General features: G+C 42.5%; 1 protein-coding gene across 4 annotated transcripts in view; it reads right to left on the bottom strand.

Moving 5' to 3' along the window:
• COL6A5 (collagen type VI alpha 5 chain) overlaps positions 1-17,648 on the bottom strand; it is a 161,387-nt gene that overhangs the window by 73,366 nt on the left and 70,373 nt on the right. For all 4 annotated transcript variants that reach the window (XM_025294091.3, XM_044948525.2, XM_044948537.2 and 1 more), the window contains exons 18-28: positions 15,889-15,951; positions 15,188-15,253; positions 14,706-14,759; positions 10,762-10,797; positions 10,237-10,299; positions 8,170-8,232; positions 7,102-7,164; positions 5,226-5,288; positions 3,737-3,787; positions 3,408-3,443; positions 1,428-1,490 (exon numbers count right to left, since the gene is read on the bottom strand). In XM_025294091.3, the coding sequence (XP_025149876.3) occupies positions 1,428-1,490; positions 3,408-3,443; positions 3,737-3,787; positions 5,226-5,288; positions 7,102-7,164; positions 8,170-8,232; positions 10,237-10,299; positions 10,762-10,797; positions 14,706-14,759; positions 15,188-15,253; positions 15,889-15,951 (621 nt within the window). The remainder of the gene's footprint in view (positions 1-1,427; positions 1,491-3,407; positions 3,444-3,736; positions 3,788-5,225; positions 5,289-7,101; positions 7,165-8,169; positions 8,233-10,236; positions 10,300-10,761; positions 10,798-14,705; positions 14,760-15,187; positions 15,254-15,888; positions 15,952-17,648) is intronic.

Here is a 17,648-nt window from a genome sequence, read left to right on the forward strand (position 1 = left end):
CAGCCTTGATGTACTCCTTTTCCTATTTGGAACCAGTCTGTTGTTCCATGTCCAGTTCTAACTATTGCTTCCTGACCCGCATACAGGTTTGTCAAGAGGCAGGTCAGGTGGTCTGGTATTCCCATCTCTTTCAGAATTTTCCAGTTTATTGTGATCCACACAGTCAAAGGCTTTGGCATAGTCAATAAAGCAGAAATAGATGTTTTTCTGGAACTCTCTTGCTTTTTCAATGATCCAGCAGATGTTGGCAATTTGATGTCTGGTTCCTCTGCCTTTTCTAAAACCAGCTTGAACATCTGGAAGCTCACAGTTCATGTACTACTGAAGCCTGGCTTGGAGAATTTTAAGCATTACTTTACTAGTGAGTTTGGAGCCCCCCAAAATAAAGTCTGTCACTGTTTCCATTGTTTCCCCATCTATTTGCCATGAAGTGATGGGACCGGATGCCATGATCTTAGTTTTTTGAGTGTTGAGTTTTAAGCCAACTTTTTCACTCCTCTCTTTCACTTTCATCAAGAGCCTCTTTAAATAGACATTCTTAATAATTGGTAAACATCCATTTTCTTCCTAGCCTCTTCATCTAGTGACATCCTTTGCTCTGGCACTGGCTGTGCATTTAAACCTAAATCAATCGTAAGCTAGAATTAGCATTTAAAAAAGCAAATATACTAGAGCATGTGGAGATCTAATAAAAACCTGCCATCTGCAAAGGATCAAACAAGAAAAATAATTCCCCACAAACATTAGGACATGGGTTGGCTGTATCATTCCCCACAATTCAAGGTAATGGAAATAGATGCTAATGAAAAATATCCAGCCAGATGTAAATTGGATCTACTGAATTGCCTCTCTTTCACAATGCTAATGACCATTGATATAACACTCAATTTTAAAATGAAAGGATGCTTGTCTCAGCATTTGTTTTTCAATAACTATAACACTCTGTACTTTGCTATTAGAACATCTCAACAGACTCCCTTAAAATGAACACCTCAAGTGACCATGGCTCTAGGAACCAAAATTGTCAGAAAACGCTCCAGGACACAGTGGGAAGATGTCAGCTTCTCCACAGTGGAAGATTTCCACTCGCAGGGTTAATATTCTGGGCTTTAATATATGTCTTAGAAAAGACTGGAAGACACTGGCATTTATTGAAACAGCTTGTTATCAATCTGCAAAAACTTAAAATAGTTCAGATTCATGCAACCATAGAATTTTGGAGCTCAAAGTGACTTTTGGCATCATTAAGTTTAACTCTCATGTTACAGCAATAGAGACCCTGAAAAGTTGTGTTGAAGTTCACACAGCTAGGAAGTGGCATTTCAGATGACCCTGGGTTGGACTGACAATCCACATTTATAATTATAACATAAAAGCCAGAATCTTCAAAGAAATATTCATTATTTCTGCAATTATAGATCACTTACTGTTAATCCCCTAAATCCTTTGGGTCCAGGCCCCCCAGGAATTCCAGGATCACCAGCATCACCCTAAAGATTCAAATATAAGACATCAAGATGTTAAAATGCTTGCTATGAAAATACGAAAATAATTCTCTCCAAACCAAAACCTAATTGATTTTGTAACTATATCACATATTAAACATTAAATATATCTCCTCTTATCATTTAGAACTAAGTCTAAATGATACACTTAGATATTCCCCAAACTATTTTAATTGTCTGAGAACACAAATATTTATGCATAAATATAAATCCAATGGCTATTACATCAGTGACTAAAAATACATTAAAAGAACTGCTTGAAAATCAAGGAAAACATATGGGGTACTGACTTTATAAAGTACCAAACAATGAATTACTTCCTAAATTCCTGAGTCGTTTTTCAAAAAGTTAAAAGGTAAAAACAAATTTATTCTGACTTGGGTGGAAAACTAATTTAGCCCTTAATCAATAAGCTAATTTCACATTTATCTGGAAATTGAAATGTGCTAATTTTCTCTTTATCAGCAAATTAGAAAATTGGTCCTTTACAATGAGAACTCCTATCCTAAAAGTTATTTATATAGTCCCTACTTGTACCCTTCTGCACCTAGGAAAGAATCTCTTTTGGTAATTCATCAATTAAAAGCACACTTAAGGGGACTCAGAACTTGGCTATTTTCCTATACTGAGGTTGAGTCAATTATCTCAGACATTCTATTTTTTCACCCATATTTTCCATCAGTGATTGGAAGCCACTCTTCTAGACAGGATAATTTTATTTATTTGACTTTTTATTTAAGTATAGTTGATTTATGATGTTAGTTTCAGGTGTACAGCAGAGTGATTCAGTTATACACATACACACACATATATATATATATATATTCATTTTCAGATTCTTTTTCCTTAAAAATTTTTACAAAATATTGAGTATAGTTCCCTGTACTATACAGTTGGTTATCTATTTTATACATAGTAGAGTGTGGAGAATCCCATGGACGGAGGAGCCTGGTAGGCTACAGTCCATGGGGTCGGTAAGAGTCGGACACGACTGAGCGACTTCACTTTCACTTTTCACTTTCATGCATTGGAGAAGGAAATGGCATCCCACTCCATATTCTTGCCTGGAGAATCCCAGGAATGGGAGCCTGGTGGACTGCCGTCTATGGGGTCACACAGAGTTGGACACGACTGAAGCGACTTAGAAGCAGCAGGAGCAGCAGAGTGTATATATTAATCCCAAACTCCTAATTTATCCCTCCCCAACTTTCCCCTTTGGTAATCACACATTTGTTTTCTGTGTCTTTAGGTTTATTTTGTAAATAAGTTCATTTGTAAGATTTTTAAAAGAAATCTTATCACAGAATTCCAGTGTATAGCACACATATAACCTGAGCTGCTCTGGTTGAACTGGAAGTGGCGTCTGGTCGTAGCCCTTGGAGGTCAAATTCAGGCTGATAGGCAATGAGGAATTCTAGAAGATGTTTGATCAAGAAAGTAACATAACAAAGCTATACCTTGGAAAAAATCAGGTGACAGTAGTGTTTTGAACTAACTGAGACAGGTTAAATTTGGAAGTAGGAAACCAATGAAAAGACTCTTGTAATATTTCAGGTAAGAGGAAGTGAAGCCATGATAATGAAGGGCAAAGAACAATAACAGAAGCCAAGAGTTTTGCATGAGATCACCAGGGCAGAGAAATCAAGAAAAAGACAAAGGAGTGAACTTGAGAGGGTACCTAGAGGTAGGGTTTCAAGACAAGGAAAACAGGCAGTGAAGGACATCTTTTCCAATTTAAGGATTTATAGGAGTTAAGTATGGTCCTTTCTTTCATGAAGCTCAGGCAACCAATTATCCTGCTTTTTTTTTTTTTCCTGTTTCATTCAGATCTACTGACTTATCCTCCTTCTCATGTAGAAGGTCAAGATCACGGCAAGTTTGACAAGTTCATGTGTACCATACCTTTTGGCCCATATCTCCAAGGAATCCTCGTGGACCCTGCAATTTTCAGCAAAGAACATAAATAAATCAACATACCATTTCTATAGTATAACCGTTTCTTCTATTATTAAGTTTGATGGTTAAGAATATGCCTGCAGTGCAGGAGACCTGGGTTTGATCCCTGGGTCGAGAAGATCCCCTGGAGAAAGGAATGGCAACCCACTCCAGTATTCTTGCCTGGAGGATTCCATGGATAGAGGAGCTGGTGGGCTACAGTCCATGAGGTCACAAAGAGGTGGACACAAGTAACAGACTCACCAATTAAAGAAATCATCGTTTTCCATATTTACCTTGACTCCTTTTTGTCCCATAGGACCATAGCCTGGAATGCCATAATCACCCTGTGAACATATGAGTTTATTTCAGTTTCTTAAGAGTGAAAATTAATTGTAACTTATACTGGGGAGATTATGGTGTCAGGAGCAAAGCCCTGGGGACTTCCAGGTAGAGAGGGCCTGACGACCTTGAACTCTTAAAATATGCATGTTGCTTAGTTTTCTGCACTTCCTGGTATGGCTCTGGTACTTCACCAGCCAGCTCTGCTTTTCAGACATTGCAGGAGGCAGAGGGATGGCCATTTAGACTGACAAATCAGTAGTGGTTACTTTCCTGGAAAATTAAGAGCTAGTCCAAAGAACACTGGGTGAGGAATTCCTCAAAGAAGAATTATAAATGGCCAATAAACATATGGAAAATTGTTATCCTCACTAGTAACCAAAGAAATGCAATTTGAAACAGTAATGAGATAAAATTGGTAAAGATGAAGGAAAAAAAGGACGATGACTATTGTTGGCATGTATGCCCTGAAGTGATTACTTTTCCTGAATAACAACAATTCATACCTTGTTTGAATTTTCCTAAGGGCATCTTGCAATAGGGTTTAAAGCCTTAATTAAATATGTACATATTCCTTGACCTAGCTATGCTACTTCTAGAAATTTCTATGTAGAAATTAATTTTGGCTTCATCCAAAAACTTAGTTACATATAAGAATGTTCATTGGTGTGCTATTTAAAACAGTGAAAAACAGAAAGTAAACTGCATATCCAGCAATAAGAAATCGGTCAAATGAGCTAAGGTACATACACATTCAGTAGAATATTTTGAAGCTATTAAAAGCAACACTGAGGGGAAAATATAATGACTTGGAAATATGTTCATGAAACAGTGTTAATAGGGAAAAATAGAAGTTTTTTGGTATCCCAGGATATTAATGTTACATATTGCAAAATGGTGGGATTATGGGTAATTTTTCTTCCCCATTTCCCATGTTTTACGCTTACCCAATTTTCTACAATATCTATGCGCAACATTTTAATAAACATTATTTTTGAGAAGAAAATAAAATTTTTCCTATATTGGTGGCTCAGTGAGCTACTGAGATCCTGGAACAGCCAGAGATACTAAAACAGATACCCTATTTCTTGATCCTTCTTGATCCTCCCCTCTTCTCATCACTCTGGAGTTTTGCAGGAACTCAAGAGAAATTGGCAGTCCTGACTTGCAACTGACAAGGCCATATATGTTGTTAACATACTGAACTCATTCGTTATTCTCTCTGCATTCCACTTTCCTTGTTAACAGCTGTTCTCCCCTTGTTTCAGCAGACAGATCAGCTGCAGAATGAAAGCTGCAGGGAGCCAGAGGAATGTCCTCACATCTTCCTCGGAGGTCCCAAAACATCTTCAGGACCCAGCTGCTTGAACTGATCGTATCAGCCCTCTTCCCTTCACTGAGCCCTTGGAACTGAGAAAGGGTGGGGGTTCTTAAACCTCGTACCTGCTTTCCTCGCTGTCCCACTTGCCCCGCTGGCCCTGGATCTCCAGGAATCCCAGGTTCTCCCTAGTGAGTGAGGCAAGAAGAGCTTCAGATCAGTAAAAATCATGCCTGATTTCCACCATAGGACATTCTATCTGTTTGCTGGGGATACTTTGTGTTCTCCGTGAGAGTCCAGTACTCAGTAAGGAAAGGGAGTGTAGGAAACAAAGGATAATGTTCCCAAAGGCGAGTAGGAAACATTAGCACAGCCCAAGGCTGGACTCAGCACTGCTTTCCCATGCCCTAGATGGACAAATGGGGATGGGGAAGAGTGGAAAATTTACTCCAGGGAGAGTGAATTCATTTGCTGATTTATTCACACATCCAGCAATTATTTACTGTCCTGGAAAAGGAACTGTTGAACACAGCTGAGATGGTTCTGCCCTCATCAAGAACACTGGTTAGAAGAGAGACAATTAGGCGATTCTACACCACATGATGAAGTTCAGGGTGCCATGGCAACAGAGAGAAGGGGACTCTAAGTCAGATTTGGTGGGGTTGGCAGGCTGGCTGCCTAAAGGAGGGAAACAGGGATGCTGAGGCTTAAAGTATGAGTTGTGCGAGCTGGAAGAAGGACCAAGGGAGGAATGAGTATGGAAAAGGGAAGGGAAAGTGAAAAGCCAGGGCAGCTACACAGGAGCAAGATGAGGGAGGAAGCTTTAGAATTAAATAGGGTCAAAGAGCCTTCTAAGCTACTTGACCAACCTAGACAGCATATTAAAAGGCAGAAACATTACTTTGCCAACAAAGGTCCATCTAGTCAAAGCTATGGTCTTTTCAGTAGTCATATATGGATGTGAGAGTTGGACTATAAAGAAAGCTGAGTGCAGAAGAACTGATGCTTTTGAACTGTGGTGTTGGAGAAGACTCTTGAGAGTCCCTTCGACTGAAAGGAGGTCCAACCAGTCCATCCTAAACATCAGTTCTGGGTGTTCATTGGAAGGACTGATACTGAAGCTGAAACTCCAATACTTTGGCCACCTGATGCAAAGAACTGACTCATTGGAAAAGACCCTGATGCTGGGAAAGATTGAGGGCAGGAGGAGGGGACGACAGAGGATGAGATGGCTGGATGGCATCACCGACTCGATGGACGTGAGTTTGAGTGAACTCAGGGAGTTGGTGATGGACAGGGAGGCCTGCCGTGCTGCAGTCCATGGGGTCACAAAGAGTCAGACACGACTGAACAACTGAACTGAACTGAACTGAAGCTACTGGAAAGTTTAGAGATTTTCCTTAGGGCCACTGGGAAATTAGGACCAGTGATATAATTTCTGGGACCCACATGGAAGCATGGACCCTTAGCCCAAATGCAAAGACCTTCCAGACGATGAAAGCGGAGCATAAAGTCAAGCACAGTGCCTTCAAAGTGAGGCCCCCTGTATGACTGAATGGGTATCAGGCCCGTGAAGCTGCCCTGGAGGAGGAGCCTCTGAAAGGTTTTGAGCAGGGAGTGAGATACTGAACAGGCCAGTGGTCTGTTCTCTAAGGATCTCCAGGAAGGACACTTCCAAGAAGGCAGGTTGAGTTAGACAGAGGACTGCATGCATGAACAGATTTGAGTTCTGACATCCCCCATGTCCCTGGCCGACTCTGCCACAATTGCCTTGATGCATTCAGAAAACCAGGAAGTTGAGTTTATCAGAGTTGCTTTATGATAGGTGAATAAACTGTGTCTCTCCTAGTGAAATGAGGCGATTTCACAGAGGAAGGAAAAGAATCTATTGCAGAAAACAGGTGAGTGATTGATGGTGCCTGGATCATGTGAAGAATTAACATGAAAATCAAAAAAATGGAGCTCCTCTTTTCTCAGCATTTGAAATCTGTAGGAATTTACCTTTTTCCCCAAAGGACCAGGCCTTCCAACACTCCCTTTATCTCCTACTGGTCCAGGAGCACCCTGAAAGAAAACAGGAAACACAGATGTTGGCACTGTAACAACTCATACAAAATCTGTCAGAACAGATTGCCTTTTCTTTGTGTCATTTCTACCGACTTCTTGATACTTGCTTAAGAGACCCAACCTGAAACCAGACGCCTTGGGCTTCAGTCCTGGTTAAAGGAGCCCAAGTCTTCATTTACAGGGATGTGGCTAGTCCAGATGGGGCCTTAGTGAGAAATGAAAATGGCACCCTAGACACAACACATGTTATTTCTGAATGTGGCAACTTTGTAACGAACTGATCTTGCTAGAACAAGACATTGTGCTGTCCTTGTCACTTTTGTGCTCTGCGCCACCCACGTGTGTGAAAAGGACGCTGAATGTGTCCCGAACCTACAAAGGGGGCCAAAAGGTCTCTTACAAACATGATGGGAAGATCACTAAGCAAACACAGGTATCCCTTGCCTTCTAGACTCTCGCCATCTGCACTGAAAAGGTGAACAGATTCAGAACGTTTTTCATATGAATCTCTTCCCATACACACTCTCATTATTCACCATCAGAAACTCAGGAACCAAGTATCTTCAGGGAGTGAATTCAAAGCTGAACTTTGGAATCAAATAAATTTGGATAGCAAGCGATCTTGGTAGAGTCAGTTTCAAATATCTCTCGTCAATGGAGACAGGCATGGCACAGATAATTTTCAAAAGTTAGAAAAGCCTGAATAATGTATCAGGTTTTTAAATGTTCCTGAGTTAGCATGATGTGAATTCTCCTAATGGCTTACTTCAGGCAGATGAAGTAGGTCTGTGCTTTCCGAATCCACCCCAGAGAAGAAGAAGGGGGAATGAACAAGGAATCTGAGCTGTGCTAAGTACTTTCTCCCCAGTTTGTCCCAAGTGAATCCTCAAGTGAAAGACTCCACATCTAGATAATATAAAATAATCTCTGGGTGAAGATGTTTTTGAAGCAAGAGGAGAAGGAAGGTTGCAGGCCACGGACAAGACCACCTTAGTCACGCACCTGAGGTCCTTTGCGTCCCTCGCTTCCCTTCTCTCCTTTGCTGCCCGGAGGTCCACTTGCTCCCTTTGGTGGTAACAAAAGAAACAAAATGCAATGAAGTCAATAAAACGTGACTTTCTTTGCTGCTGCTCTTGAAAGACATGCATGGAAAAGCACGAGTCCAGCCCTTCAAGCAGTTTAACACCATGATTAAGCTTGTCTCGGAAGAGAAGGTGCTGGGAGATCCAGACTCAGAGGAGCGGCTTTTATGAAGAAATTCCCTGCCTGGGTATAAGACCTTATCCCTCTGTAATGGGTAGAAATGGAAAAGAGACTTAAAGAGGAAATAAAACCCACAGAAGAAGGAAGCAAGACACAAACAATAGGCAGATGAACTCCTTTGATGTGGCAAGTTATTGGGCCAAAGTACTTCAACATGTAAAAGAGAAAGCAAGTTGTTCTAAGTTAGCATAAAAGGACATTTTCACAGCAGATCTCTATCAGAGGAACTAACACATCCTTTCTGCTGTACTTCCCATCAGTGGTTTGGTTCTAATACGGTTCTCTTGCCCGGAGGGGAAAACTGGCAGTGCTGCTGTAGCTTCTCATCACCAAAACAGCAGCCGCAAGATGCTTGGCTTCTCAGGGCAAGTGGTGGTCAGAGCCCCTGGTTCACCTTGGTTCATAGCCTGAGCATCATAGGAACCCTGGAGGGGCTGAGGTAACATCACTCCTCTCCCGACAAAGGCTGGGGATGCACTGAGGCTGGCTGTCATGTCTGGCTCTTTGCAACCCCATGGACTGCAGCACACCAGGCTTCCCTGTCCATCACCAACTCCTGGAGCTTGCTCAAATACATCCATTGAGTCGGTGATGCCATCCAACCATCTCATCCTCCTGCCTTCAATCTTTCCCAGCATCAGGGTCTTTTCAAATGAGTCAGTTCTTCTCATCAGGTGGCAAAAAGATGTTGGCAATTTGATCTCTGGTTCCTCTGCCTTTTCTAAATCCATCTTGAACATCTGGAAGTTCACGGTTCATGTACTGTTGTAGTCTGGCTTGGAGAATTGTGAGCATTACTTTACTAGCATGTGAAATGAGTGCAATTGTGCAGTAGTTTGAACATTCTTTGGCATTGCTCTTCTTTGGGATTGGAATGAAAACTGACCTTTTCCAGTCCTGTGGCCACTGCTGAGTTTTCCAAATTTGCTGGCATATTGAGTGCAGCACTTTCACAGCATCATCTTTTAGGATTTGAAATAGCTCAACCTCCACTGGCTTTGTTCTTAGTGATGCTTCCTAAGGCCCACTTGATTTTGCATTCCAGGATGTCTGGCTCTAGGTGAATGATCGTCTAGGTTCGTGACATTATACAGGAGGCAGTGATCAAGACCATACCCAAGAAAAAGAAATGCAAAAAGGCAAAATGGTTGTCAGAGGAGGCCTTACAAATAGCTGAGAAAGAAGAGAAGCAAAAGGCAAAGGAGAAAAGGAAAGATATACTCGTTTGAATGCAGAGTTCCAAAGAATAGCAAGGTGACCAACTCCCCTTGTGCTAAAGCCACTCTCTTGGGTGACCCTGGCATATTTCTGACATGGAAAATAAAGAGATGTTGCAACTCCAATGCCTATCTCACTAATGATGTGACTAAGAGAAAATGCAGATGCCTCAAATGGAGCCCTATCAGTGATATTCTGGAAGCCCTGTCACCCCTTGTAGAGCTAACTTCAGAAGAGTTGAATAACAGTTGCCAATTTCTAACTTTCCTTTATGGGAGTCTGTGTTCAGGATCTCACTTAAGTAAAACCAATTTGTTGATCTGGATACTGATTAGTGAGAAAGTATTAAGGTCTCAATAATTTGTTACGATTAAAATGCAGACACAATGCCAGGTACACACAGGAGCAAGCTTTGCTCATCAGTGAGCTGCAAAAATGGGGCAAAGTCATCTACCTGCAAAGGGAAATGCAGAATCCCTGAGACATGTACCATGGACAAGGGCAGGGGCAACTTTAATTTTATACAGAACTACATCTTCCCATCAGAACAGCAGCATTATTATCAGTATTATAAATATTCCAACACACCTGTGAGCCTTGCAATCCTTCAGCTCCTGATGCACCTTGAGGTCCAGGTGTGCCCGGTTCCCCCTGATGGATGAGTTCTCAGGGTTAAGATTCTCTTCACACAGTTTCCACATAGGTTTTCTCTTCATAGTACTAGTGCTCCACGGCATGGTACCTGAAACTGTCTTGTCTGACTTGGATCGTGCCCCTCTTGGCCTAGGATTGTACTTTTCCATGCTGTCTAAGGATTGAACTCCGGGCCATTGCTTACTCTAAGACGGAATTTCACTGTCTTGCAGTCGAAGCCCAGGGTGCGTGAACAGCAGAGTCTGCAGAACTGCGCAGGTCCGCTATCTCTGAGGTGTTCATGAAGGAGGCTTGCCTTACTCTAGGTCTGTCCTATGTCTGGCAGCCTAATTGATGGACACTGGATCCACCAGTTGGGAGGGCTCATATCCAGTGCTCTGCACTTCCTGCAGCACCCTTATCAAATGCTAGCTCATTGGCCCCACCTCCCATAGAGGACAGGAGAGAAAGGCTACTCACCAATGCACCCTGGACTCCCCTCTGGCCTTCTCTTCCCTGGATCAGAAAAGACAGAGGGTTAGTGAGTGGGTGTCTAGATGGAGACTCCTTAGAGGCAATCCGACTTCTCTTGCTCTTGACAGACAGAGTAACAGGCAGCTTGCAGAGACGACTTCCCAGAGCCACTCTCCAAAGACAAGCTTACACACCAGGCACTTAATTACTAACTAACATTTGGGGGATTGATTGCAAACCAATCTAAAAGTCATTACAGACTCAGCTCTAGGCTGACAACCCTGGCAACTATCTGGGAAGCTGTTTGGAGAATCAGATCATCCCAGAGCACCTGTCTGATGCCCACCCACTCCGGCAAATCCCACAAAGTACTGTCTGCTGATCAGAGGTTTCCTGCCTGAGCACAAGCTGTGCCATATCCTCTGCTCTCTGTCCCAGCCCCTGATCATATCTTAGGGGAGAGCGAAACATCATTACACACAGTGCCCCTCATGGGCCCGAGGGGTTAGACTCCATGGACTTCTCCAAGGGGGACACGGCCAATGGGGTCCATGTGCTGGTACAATGCCACCATCAGGGTCGTCAGAGAAAAGCTGGTCTGAAGCCAAAATCCAGCTGCACATCTCCAGAAGCAACTTCATGCTGCCAGGGCAGGCTCTCCACCTAGTGGCTATCTCTGCTTTCCAGAGGGTGGCTAAGCCAGAAGAAGATATCCAAGCCCCAGATCCTAACTTTTTTCCTGAAAAGCTATGATGAGGTCTGTCCTCACCTCCCAGCTCTGCCTCACCGAATTCCAGAGGGACATCTCACTTATCAATCTACTTTGTGTGGTGATAAAAAACTATGATTACATCATGTCAAAACAAATACTTAAAAATATCTTTTTTTCCTACATTCATTTGGAAAGGTAGCCATGAAACGATTGCAGAACAGCTGTTTTCTTTCAACTGCCCAGCTCCTGAATCTTCTTAGAATAAACCACCTGACCAAATATCACCTCCACCGGGTTGGCTAATGATTAGAATTCCTCCACGATTCGAGTACTTGATTTAGGTACTCTTTGCTTATAAAGTGCAAATACCCGTTGAGAGAAGCTGCCCTTTGTAATCTGTCAGCTGTTTGATGTGACTCACAGAACTCTTGACAGATGAAAGTGGAGAAGAAACAGTAAATAAAGTTTGAAGTCACTCTTTCATGATGTCGTAATTCTGTCTCCATTAAAAAGCAAGGATAAAATAGCATTCCTTCTGTATTCAGACAGTGCAGCACAATGGTTAGGGATGTGTCTTCAGAAGTCAGATGGCTGTGAGCTCAGCCTTGCCCTTTGAAGCCTGGGTGGCACAGAGCAATTGCACAATGAACCTGAGCCTGGCTGGTTAGGAGTGAGACACCCTGGTTCAAACCCCAGCTCTGACATTCACTACCTGTTCTAATCCTGGCCTGTTTGTCCAGGGTCTCTTGCTTTTTCCCATCTGTAAAATGGCTATAATCATAATTTCTACCTGATAGATTTGTTATGAGGATTAAACAAATTAATATTTGAAAATGATTTGAACTGGACCAGGCACAAATTAGGTGCTCTAGAAGTATAAATACTATTATCTATAAGCATTCCTTGTGCCTGATGGGCCAAAGGCAATGGGCCTGGAAGAAAAATGTGTTAGTCACTCAGGCATGTCCAACTCTTTGTAACCCAATGGACTATAGTCCACCAGGCTCCTCTGTGCATGGAATTCTCCAGGCAAGAACACTGGAGTGGGTTGCCATTTCCTTCTCCAGGGGATCTTCCTGACCCAGGGAATGAACCCAGGCCTCCTGCATTGCAGGCAGATTCTTTACCATCTGAGCCACCAGGGAAGCCCCCAAATGGGCCTGGAACATACTTTCAAATGGTCTGGTTCTTAGTACACAGATCCATTGCTTTCTCAAGAGCTGGGGCAGCAATTCAATTTAAATAGATTGAAATTGTGTCACCCAAGAGATGTCTTAGGTTTGCTTGTGTTTTTAGCATTTGTCATCCATTTAAGATCCCCTGACCATCAGAGAGAATTCTAGCCTTCACTGGAAAGGTGAAAGAGAAGTAGAAAAGCCACTGCTTTATATCCATCCATGTTGCCTTGTTTAATTCAAGAGGAAAGAGGTTAGAGGAGGAGATGGGCGGGGAAGTCGGTGAGGATGGCAGAAACAAGCTGAGCCTCCTGTCTATGCAGTGACTTAAAGTCAATGGTTGGTTTGTCCAAGTAGTAACCCTTTAACTGGCCCCAGCGCCTCTTTTTTTAAAAGGTGCTGATTGATGGTGACTGCTATAAAGCTGTTTCAAACCAACAAAACTACACGTTTATCTGTAAGATTTATAGCATTTAGTTCATCTTGCTGATCTCCTGCTTCCTCTATTAATTTCAATTATCTTGTGTGGAGAGGAGGGCAACGTCCCAAAGAATTTCACTAGTAGCATTGGGAGGCCTAAGTCATCCAATGGGAGACCTTTTCCCTTAAGAACTGAGTCAAGATAAACAAAGGCAGGAGGAATTAAAACATTCACCCGTTATCTCTCCCAGAGAGAGAGGCAAAAGCCACAGCTTTCAAAGTGGCAGGAAGATTCCAAATTTATAACAGAAAAGGAAGCCAAGTGTTTCCAGTATTCTCTTGACCAAAACCCAGGACCAAATCTAGGATATTGTACGTCATTTCTTTTTATTATCTCCATCTGAGTGCACGATGAGTGGGTTTCTAATACATTATAAACATACTCTCTAATTTCAGTAGTCCACAAAGGGAAAGTGGGTTCTTGGTTGTTCTTTAAAAAGAAAGGGAAATCCAACATTTCTGTTTTCAGCTTGATATCACACGGGATGTGTGCAGCATCTCAAGGTTGCCACTGGCTCGGCCCTAATCGCCAATGTTTTGGTTTATTCAGGAAGAATTTATTATTATCTGTGATTTATCTTTCCCACAGGTGATATACGAAGAGGAAGAGAGTATATTTGAGTGTTAGTCACTCAGTCATGTCTGACTCTTTGCGACCCCATGGACTGTAGCCAGCCAGACTCTTCTGTCCATGGGATTATCCCAGGCAAGAATATTGGAGTGGGTTGCCATTTCCTTCTCCAGGGGGTGTTTCTGACCTAGGGATTGAACCGGATCTCCTGCATTGCAGGTAGATTCCTTACCTTCTGAGCTACCAGGGAAGATATATATTTCTTAATGTTCTTTACAAAGCTCAAAGATGCTGAGCTACTGGAGGAGGATTTTTATATGAAAATCATTGGCTCTCTCCAAAGGCATTTAAAAGCTTCCAGAAGGTGGAAGGGGAAAAACACACCATCACAATGTTTCTCAACCAGGAGCAATTTGCCGCCCATCACGATTCTCGACTGAAATTTGGCAAGATCTGCAGACATTTTTGGATGCCACAACTCAGGAAAGTGGGTGCTACTGATCTCTAGTGTGTAGAGACCAGGGATGCTGCAAAATATCATATAATGCATAGGAAAGCCCCTCAAAACAAAGAATTGTGAAAGTGAAAGTTGCTCAGTCATGTCCAACTCTTTGCGAGCCCAAGGACTATACAGTCCATGGAATTCTCCAGGCCAGAATACTGGAGTGGGTAGCCTTTCCCTTCTCCAGGGGATCTTCCCAACCCAGGGATCAAACCCATGTCTCCCACATTGCAGGTGGGTTCTTTAGCAGCTGAGCCACAAGGGAAGCCCAAGAATACTGGAATGGGTAGCCTATCCCTTCTCCAGTGGATCTTCCCAACCCAGGAATAGAACGGGAGTCTCCTGCATTGCAGTTGGATTCTTTACCAACTGAGCCATCTTGACCCTGAATGACAACAGTGTCAAGATAGGACTCTTGGATCAGTTGACTGCAGGGACACATATTCTGAATGCCTCTGCGGCATCTTCAGGTGATAAGGAGGAACAATAAATGTCTATGGAAATACTTACCCTGCTGCCTCTGGAGCTAGGACTGCCTTGAGTCCCTTTCTGCCCGGTTCTACCCTGGAAAGAAAATTGTTCCCCAAGATCATAAGGCAAAAGATTCTGAAAAAGTGACAAAGGCATCAGCATAACAACATCAAGTACCATTAAACTGAACAGATGCGTCATGCCAGAATATTTCTGCATATTAACCCTACTGGATATACATGTATTAAAGAGGAAAATGATATCGCAACATGCACTGCTATGACTAGTTTCCCCATATAATAATATCACCTGCCAGAAATGTGATGATTTTCCCCATAGAGATGTTAGCTACTACAGGCATGCCTTATTTTAAGAAAATAAGGCTCTCTTAAACTTAGGAGTGATTGTTCAATTATAAAAAAGGGTTATGTATTTTACTAAATAATTAATTTAGACTTTAAGAAAGCCTCAGCTCCATAATAGAATTAATCAACTCGTATACATTAAATAGATCAAATTACTTGGCTTCCTTGTTCTCCTTTGGAGCCCTTTTGTCCTTTGATGTTACTGCTTTGTCCTGGATTACCCTAGAGGAAGATTTAAAAAGTACTTTAGAATCAAGAAATATCAGCCTTTTTTTTTTTTTTTTTCTCAAAATAGTACAATGTTCAAGAACTAAGCTAATCTGGGCTAAATAATGAGAGGTGGGAGAAAATTCTCCGTATTTGAAACACAATTTTTTTTTAAAGATGAAAGTAAATCTGAAGGAGGCTTAGTGATAAATGAAGAGTTATGAGTGCTTGCTGAAGTTGCAGTGATTTTCCCTCCTCTATACTGGCAGCTTCACTAATGCACCCTTCCAAACAGGGCCATGCCACTCATTCAAAGAGGTAGCAAGATTCCCCTGTAATCGAGTCTGCATTAGGGAATCTACAGGATTGAAAACTCAGTAAGTAAAATTATGGAAATTTCGTTCCCAAAGGAACTTGAAAGTCTCAAAATGATTAAGATGGGATTTTTGTTTCCATCTCTGAGTTTTAGATATATAATCAGCCCAGACCATATGCAGGCTTACCTCAACCAAATAAGCCTCAGTCAATACCTACTACACCCCTCCCAAGTTATGTGCTTGCCTACAGGTTAGAGGAAACACAAGAGAAAAAAAGACAGGAAATGTGGAGTAACTACACAATTCAGGACCATCTGGGCCCCAGAAACTTACAGGATCCCCTGGGAAACCCTTCTCCCCATATCCCCCAGGGGGGCCTCTGGAACCTGGGCTGCCCTGAAAAAAAATAAATAAAATGAGCTCCAAGTTAGCTTGCAGGAGGGTGTTAAAATATCAAGTGTTGTGGCGATTGTAGGGGAGAAAATCAATCAGACAAAATGATTCACATTCCTCTATCCCAGCTAGATTCTTTTCAGCCTCTCAAGCAGAACCAAGCCCAGTTTGAAACCTATGGTCAGGACTATTTATAATGAGGCTGAGAAAAGGTAAAAATTCTCATGGTCTAGCACCGCCCTCTAGAACCTTCTGCAGAGATGGAGAGGTTCTCCATCCACACTGTCCAGTACACTAGCCCCTGGTCATAGATGGCCATCAAGCACATGACAAGAGAGCAGAATTTTTCATTTTAGTTAATTTGAATAAATCTGACATCCTGGAGCCAGAGCCAGGGTGAGACAAACAAGATACCAAGGGTACAACATTTGGGCAGGCACCCACTCTACATCACTCTGAGAATAAGTGCTTCCTTAAATTTTGCACGCCAGGACCTCACTCCAGCCTAGACCCTATTACATCCTTAATGTGTCTTTTGTCTGTTGCTTCATTTGAAGGCTTCAGCACTTCTCACCCTGATTACTACAGATCCACCTCTCATCTTTGCCTTGCATCTATGTCATCCCCAACACATCCTCCACGCTACTGTCATGGAATAGTTCTAAAAATGCAAATTGGATTGTGACCTCCTTCCTTAAAATCTTTTTAAGGCTCCGCATTCCCAATGATTGTGATCCAGACGGCTTCTCCTTGGCTCACCAGTGCCTTTCCCAGCTCTTCCCAACTCCTTTTGAACCCCAGCTCCCTCCATCTGAACCTTAATGCTCATAACAGACAGAACAACATTCAGGGCCCCCCCCCCCAAGCCTCCGTGTCTTTGCTTAAACGGATGGATAAGAAAGTTGTGGTGCATATACACAATGGAATATTACTCAGCCATTAAAAAGAACACATTTAAATCAGTTCTAATGAGGTGGATGAAATTGGAGCCTACTACACAGAGTGAAGTCAGAAAGAAAAGCACTGATACAGTAACAATGACCTTATATGCAAGACAGCAAAAGAGACACAGATATAAAGAACAGACTTTTGGACTCTGTGGGAGAAGGGGAGGGTGAGATGATTTGAGAGAATAGCACTGAAACATGTATATTGCCATATGTGAAATAGATGACCAGTGCAAGTTCAATGCATGAGGCAGGCCACTCAAAGCCAGTGCCCTGGGACAACCCAGAGGGATGCAGTTGGGAGGGAGGTGAGGGGGCTTCAGGATGGGAGATGCATGTACACCATGGCTGAGTCATGTCAATGTATAGCAAAAACCACCACAATATTGTAAAGTAATTAGCCTCCAATTAAAATTTTAAAAAACCACTCCCTCTGTCTGGAATGCCCTCTCTCCATGTCTTGCTAATTCCTATTCATCTACAGTTCAGGGATCATTTCCTCCAGAAAGATTTCCTGCACTCCCTCCCCACTGTTCCCTGGGCCCACACAGTGGCCTATAACATGATCCCAACCACATCCTGCATTCCATTAGCTACTGATATCTCTGTCTTCCCAACCACACCAGAGGATCCCTGAGGACAAGGACAATCTGGTTCATCTCTGAGTCTTCTGTACATAACTCAGTGCCTGACACACACCAGGTATTCAAAGTATTTAATAAATAAGCAAATCAGAACATAAAAGGAGAGCTG

Source organism: Bubalus bubalis, chromosome 1 (assembly GCF_019923935.1).
Source record: "Bubalus bubalis isolate 160015118507 breed Murrah chromosome 1, NDDB_SH_1, whole genome shotgun sequence".
In the NCBI taxonomy this organism is placed as follows: Eukaryota; Metazoa; Chordata; class Mammalia; order Artiodactyla; family Bovidae; genus Bubalus; species Bubalus bubalis.